Below are 2,779 nucleotides of genomic sequence, written 5' to 3'. Positions count from 1 at the left end.
TTGGCCGTAATCTTTTACAATATTATAGAAGAGCAGCATAGTTACGTAGCTAATGTTAGCGTGCTTTAATTTAATTTACCTTAGTTTTCACTGCCCCTAGTGGCCTAGTGCACTTCCGTTTTGTTGCTGCGTTTTTCTGTTGCATTTGTTTTGTGTGTTTTTGGTTGTGCATCATTCCTGTGTTTGCAGCGTTTTGCTGTTTGTGGCGCATTTGCCCTTATCAGCCACCGTACAGAACAGAGCCATACCGCCAAATGTAACATTCTGCTTTAGAAATAAAAACAAAAGTGGTCCTGACTGAACTGAAACTTAATGGTGGGCCATTGTATTGTTAAGCTGCAAAATGCTACTAGGGTCCCAAGTTCCCTTAATTGAACATTAAAAATAATAATTAGTGACCTTACATATTTAAAGAGCAGTTTTACCACCCAAATAAATAGGGCAGCATAAATAGCAATTAACAGTATTTCTTTCAAATTAAAAATGTTTTTAATTTGTTTTTTTACTAGTAACATCAGGTGGGCCAAATTGGGCCTTACAGGGGGCCAGCTTTGGCCAGCTGTGCACTAGCTAAAAGAGAAAGAGGAACGGTGTGTATGCCTTTGTATTCACATTTCATGTGTATGTGTGTATGTCTGTGTGTGTCTATGTGTGTGTATGTTCCTCAGCAAACTGAAGAAGCTGATTCGCTACATTCGGTCAAAGCAAGGGGCTTTTCAAGAAGAGGAGAGACAGAAGAAGCTGCAGAGATATGAAACAGATCACTTCTTGGAACCATTTGCTGGTTTAACACCTGAATATATGGAAATGAGTCAGTACCACACACACAATATGCTTTTTAATATATTAAAAATAGTACACACACACTACTTAAAAATATAAAGTATGATTCTATGTAGTCTTAATACAATAAAACAAATCTTAATCTATCAGATCATATTGATTTACATTCAATTGTTTTTACTTATGCACGTAAGGACCTTCCCACAGTCGCTCTTATCACAAAGTAAATTCATGAATGCAAATTCATTAGAAAAATACAATTAAAGAACAACAGGGCCAGATTATGTACAATAGATCCATTTTGTGTTGTGGTGGTGCTATAAAGAGAATAAATCCACAATCTGAGCTAAAAACTTGGAATTGTGGTTGCGAGAGACTAGGGACAGAAATGGGAGTTAGACTAATGTCATTTTGCATGTTTAAAGATGCAGTAGGTAATTCTTATAAAAAATAACTTTTTGTCATATTTGCTGAAATTTTCACTATATCTTGACAGTAGAATTTGAGACAGATAATCTGTGAAAAAATCAGGTTCCTCTGGCTTTCCTAGTGCTCCTAATGGCTTTTGCAAGAATCCACCAGTCAGAACCAAGTAAGATAGTGGTTTACTGAGTCTCATTCCCAGGGCATCAAATACAGACGCTTTGGGACTGAGAATCAGAATTGAAGGCAGATCAGCTGCAGTTAAGATGATTTAATCGCAAACATAAACTTACAAAACCACAAGGCAATAGTCCAAAACAATCAAATCGAATTACACTGGTGAGGGTAGGATAACTAAACACAGGTGAAAAAAATCAGGGCGAGGTAGTCAAGTATTCACTAAGACCATGGTATAATTACAGATATAAAGCTGACAGTTAGTAGTGAAGACTTGCTCATATATTCTTCTGTCTTCTTCTGTGTCCAGTCATCCAGTTTGGTTTTGTTACATTGTTCGTGGCATCCTTCCCCCTTGCTCCTCTCTTTGCTCTGCTCAACAACATCATCGAAATACGTCTTGATGCCAAGAAATTTGTGACCGAGTTGCGAAGACCAGTGGCAGCAAGAGCCAAAGACATTGGTAGGTTATATTCAACAGCTGTAGTTGAAGATATAAAAATACTAAAGAAATACAGTGAGATCTTTTTGAAATTTGCTGCTGTAAAGTTCAGTTCAGTGTAGAAAAAAAGAAATCTTATTTGTAAAATCCAGCAGAGTTGATCCATATTGTTATGTTTACAGGTATATGGTACAACCTACTAAGAGGGGTCGCAAAGGTTGCCGTCATCATTAATGTAAGTAAAACATGAATGTTTTCATTTATGTATGAACTGTGTGGTCTGTTGGTATTCAGGGCTGTTTTGGGCTCTGGACTCTGGAATCACATTCAGATCAAAGTTCAGCTTTAATTTACATTCACATCCATGTGGAAAACCTTTTTCCAACTACCCCCAAGCATAAAACGGGCCAAGAAACACATATTTGTTCCCCAAATATGGATATGAATACCACACTAGTATACTATAACAACCCTGAAAGCTGAAATTTCTGACATAGATTCTTGCAAATGCCATTAGGAGCACTAGGAGGAGCCAGAGGGACCTGATTTTTTCACAGATTATCTTTCTCATGTACTACTGTCAAGATACATTGACAGCTTCAGCATATATCACAAAAAATATTTTTATAAAAATTACCTACTGCATCTTTAAACATGCAAAATGACATTAGTCTAACTCCCATTTCTGTCCCTAATCTCTCGCAACCACAATTCCTACAGGCATTTGTCATCTCCTTCACTTCAGACTTTATTCCCCGGATGGTCTACCAGTACATGTACAGCCCTGATGGCTCCATGCATGGATTTGTCAACCACACGCTGTCCTATTTTAATGTCAGCCATTTCCAGGATGGCAAAGAACCAATGGATCCGCTGCACCTTGGCTACCCCGTTGAGATCTGCAGGTGGGAAACCAATCTGGAGATGTGTTACTTGTAGGGATGAGCTATTACA

At 37.9% G+C, this 2,779-nt stretch overlaps 1 protein-coding gene across 1 annotated transcript; it reads left to right on the top strand.

The window, feature by feature from the left end:
- The first annotated feature begins 106 nt into the window (after positions 1-106).
- Positions 107-2,779, top strand: LOC118336374 (anoctamin-1-like). The gene is made up of 4 exons (XM_035673011.1): positions 107-811; positions 1,694-1,846; positions 2,008-2,060; positions 2,546-2,779. Exons 1-4 carry the CDS (start codon positions 658-660, stop codon positions 2,762-2,764), a joined length of 579 nt encoding a protein of 192 aa, XP_035528904.1. The 5' UTR covers positions 107-657; the 3' UTR covers positions 2,765-2,779.

Source organism: Morone saxatilis, unplaced genomic scaffold (assembly GCF_004916995.1).
Source record: "Morone saxatilis isolate NCDOM2014 unplaced genomic scaffold, NCSU_SB_2.0 Contig10, whole genome shotgun sequence".
Lineage (NCBI taxonomy): Eukaryota > Metazoa > Chordata > Actinopteri > Moronidae > Morone > Morone saxatilis.
The sequence above is the reverse complement of the archived record's forward strand: the minus strand, read 5'-3'. Positions and strand labels throughout refer to the sequence as shown.

Coding starts and splice junctions, on each gene's coding strand:
- LOC118336374 (XM_035673011.1), top strand. CDS start 658: ATGTTCCTCAGCAAACTGAAGAAGCTGATTCGCTACATTCGGTCAAAG. Junction 812..1,693: donor ACCTGAATATATGGAAATGA/GTCAGTACCACA, acceptor TTCTGTGTCCAG/TCATCCAGTTTGGTTTTGTT. Junction 1,847..2,007: donor AGCAAGAGCCAAAGACATTG/GTAGGTTATATT, acceptor TTATGTTTACAG/GTATATGGTACAACCTACTA.